The following is a 3,338-nucleotide window of genomic DNA, read 5'->3' on the forward strand; positions in this document are numbered from 1 at the left end:
ATGGGCGAGTGGGCGTTCCTGGGCTCGCTGCTGGACGCCGTGCAGCTGCAGTCGCCGCTCGTGGGCCGCCTGTGGCTGGTGGTCATGCTGATCTTCCGCATCCTGGTGCTGGCCACGGTGGGCGGCGCCGTGTTCGAGGACGAGCAGGAGGAGTTCGTGTGCAACACGCTGCAGCCGGGCTGCCGCCAGACCTGCTACGACCGCGCCTTCCCCGTCTCCCACTACCGCTTCTGGCTCTTCCACATCCTGCTGCTCTCGGCGCCCCCCGTGCTCTTCGTCATCTACTCGGTGCACCGGGCCGGCAAGGAGGCGGGCGGCGCGGACGCCGGGCCCGGGCCGCCCCCGCGCCGGCGCTGCTACCTGCTGAGCGTGGCGCTGCGCCTGCTGGCCGAGCTGGCCTTCCTGGCGGGCCAGGCGCTGCTCTACGGCTTCCGCGTGGCCCCGCACTTCGCGTGCGCCGGCCCGCCCTGCCCGCACACCGTGGACTGCTTCGTGAGCCGGCCCACCGAGAAGACCGTCTTCGTGCTCTTCTACTTCGCCGTGGGGCTGCTCTCGGCGCTGCTCAGCGTGGCCGAGCTGGGCCACCTGCTCTGGAAGGGCCGCCCGCGCGCCCGGCGCTGTCGCCAGGGGGCCGAGCGCGACGGCCGCCGCCACCGCGCGCGCGAGGAGGCGCGGCAGCTGCGCCCGCCGCCCCCGGTCCCGCCCTCGCGGCCCCGGCGCCCGGACCCCTGCGGCCCGCCCGCCTACGCGCACGCGGCCCCCGCCGGCGACAGCGAGGGCGGCAGCGGCCGCAGCAAGGCGTCCCTGGCCACCGTCCGCCTGGACCTGGCCATCTAGAGGCGGGCGGAGGGTGCTTCCGCGAGAACTGGCCCCACGAGCCTGCCCGAGCACTTCCCGGGTGCTCTCGGTTGAGCTGGTGAGGGGCCGGGGGATGAACGGAGGCGGGTCCGGATGCCCTCCCCGATCCAGGTGGCGGGGAAGGAGGCCCGGGACTGAGAGAAAGGGCACAGGAGGGCCTAGCGGAGAGGAAAGTGGAGGTTCGGGTGGTGCTCAGAAAAAAGTCATCGCGATACCAGCTTCCCGCGCGCGGGCCTCTCCTCGTTCAGACTGAAGTGTGGCCCGGGTGCGGGCTCCCTATGTGTGTGCACACATGTACACGTATGTATAGTGTGAGCTGTGTGTGTGCATGTGTGTACGCGCAGGTGCATCCTATGTGGGCTCGCTGTATGTGCATGCGTATGCCCTGTGTGGGTTCTGTATGTGCATGCATCTGTATGCCCTGGGTGACTCCATGGGGGAGAGAGAGAGAGAGAGATCTGATAAGGTGCCAGCAACAGGCGCAATGGCTCCCCCCTTACCTGCAGGGGTATTGTAGGAAGCTCTCCCCGCTTAATGGAGCCCACACAGGGAGGAGAGAGGTGCCCCTTCACCCTGGGCAGGACTCCCTGTGGAAGGGCTTGTGGGCACCATCCACACCCTCGACTGTGTGGCCTGGGCAGGGTGGCCAAGCGGTCCCTTTTGTTGGAAGTAGAGTGGGGGTGGGCAGTAGGGTCAGAAGGCAGGACTCTGTCCTAGCTTCGCTCCCTCACCCTGCGGCTGTTCCCCAAGTCCATACACACGGCCAAGTTCCTTCCATCCTTGAAAGAAATCTGCCCCAAAACGTGCCCCCAGCCCTGCATTTCCTTGCAGCCATCTTCCCTCCTGGGGGCAAACAAAGAGCAACCTACGTGGCTTCCTCTTGTCCCCTTCCTGCCCCTTCTCCGCCCCTATCTGTCTTCTTCCCTTGCCACCCCAGTGGGGCTGCTCTCCTGAAGATCACCCAGGACCTAAGTGACATCCAGGGGCCACCATCTGACGCTGCCCTGGGCTTTATCCAACCCTGCTGAGCAGGCCACCACCACCCACCCTGCCTGATTTTCTCCTAGTCCTCCCGCTTATGCCCTCTGGGGCTCCCTGTCATAGGGGTAAGTCCAGCACCCGAATGAGGCTTCTGAAGTCCCGCCCTGGCCAGTCCTGCCCCAGCCCCATGGCCTGGGCTTCCTGCGGTTTCTGTGCTCCAAACCATACTGAGTTTTCTTTTCCTGCCAGGCACAGTGCCCCATCTCCTTCCAGATGTTTGAACATGCTGTTTCTTGGCCTGGAGGAGCCTGCCTCTCTGCAGCAGCCCCTCCCCACCCTAGCTAATACCTACCTACCTTTTGGTCTCATTTGGGAAGAAATAGATGCCGTCCCTCACAGCACCCACCCCCAAGGCGGAACTAGACGCCCCGTGGCACCCATGCCTCCCCAGGCATAGCTTGCCTGCTGGATGGCATTGCTCGCCCCTCCACACTGGCACAGAGGAGGTGATAAGGGCTTATCCACACTCGTGGTGTGCAACATTTCTCTGATGATGGTCAGCTATGTGTGCAAAGCCTGGGCCTCCAACAAACTCAGAAGTGGATATCCAGCTGTTTTCCAGATGTATTCATTCAAGGAATATTTGTTGAGCACATACTATATGCCAGGCAATGTTCAAGATCAGCGCTGTTCAATAGAAATAGGATGTGAGCCACATGTGTAATTTTAAATTTTCCAGTAACCACATTAAAAAATAAAAGGAAACAGGGATGCCTGGGTGGCTCAGTCATTGGGCGTCTGCCTTCAGCTCAGGTCATGATCCCAGGGTCCTGGGATTGAGCCCCGCATCGGGCTCCCTGCTCAGGCGGGAAGCCTGCTTCTCCCTCTCCCACTCCCCCTGCTTGTGTTCCCTCTCTCGCTGTCTTTCTCCCTGTGTCAAATAAATAAATAAAGATCTTAAAAAAAAAAAGTAGAAGGAAACAGATGAAATTAATTTTAATAACATTTTCTTTAACCCATTGTATCCAAAATGTTATTTCAACACATCATCGATATTAAAAAAAAAAAGTATTAAGGAGATACTTATTTTGTCTTTGTACTAAGTATTTGAAATCTGGTGTGTGTTGGGGCGCCTTCCCTGTTCTGCGGGAAGCCTGCTTCTCCCTCTCCCGCTTCCCCTGCTTGTGTTCCCTCTCTCGTTGTGTCTCTCTTGTCAAATAAATAAACAAAATCTTGAAAAATATATATTAAAAAAATCTGGTGTGTATTTTATGCTTAGAGCACATCTCAATTTGGATCAGCCACATTTTTTTAATGATTTTGTTTACCTATTTGAGATATTGAGATAGAGAGAGTGACAGAGAGCATGCGCAGGGAGGAGAGGGAGAAGCAGGCTCCCCACTAAGCAGGGAGCCCGCCATGGGACTCGATCCCAGAACCCCGGGATCATGACCTGAGCCAAAGGCAGATGCTCAACCTACTGAGCCACCCAGCGCCCA

At 59.3% G+C, this 3,338-nt stretch overlaps 1 protein-coding gene across 1 annotated transcript; it reads left to right on the forward strand.

The window, feature by feature from the left end:
* GJD3 (gap junction protein delta 3) lies at window positions 1-3,046 on the forward strand. Its single transcript, XM_028089868.2, has one exon. The coding sequence runs from the start codon at window positions 1-3 to the stop codon at window positions 835-837; it is 837 nt and encodes a 278-aa protein (XP_027945669.1). The 3' UTR covers window positions 838-3,046.
* The last annotated feature ends 292 nt before the right edge of the window (window positions 3,047-3,338 follow it).

This window comes from Eumetopias jubatus, unplaced genomic scaffold, assembly GCF_037043125.1.
Source record: "Eumetopias jubatus isolate StellerSeaLion01/CBP00866 unplaced genomic scaffold, mEumJub1_p1.0 scaffold_10, whole genome shotgun sequence".
Taxonomy (NCBI): domain Eukaryota; kingdom Metazoa; phylum Chordata; class Mammalia; order Carnivora; family Otariidae; genus Eumetopias; species Eumetopias jubatus.

What these genes read in the sequence shown, in the direction of transcription:
- GJD3 (XM_028089868.2), top strand. Translation starts at nt 1, where the DNA reads ATGGGCGAGTGGGCGTTCCTGGGCTCGCTGCTGGACGCCGTGCAGCTG.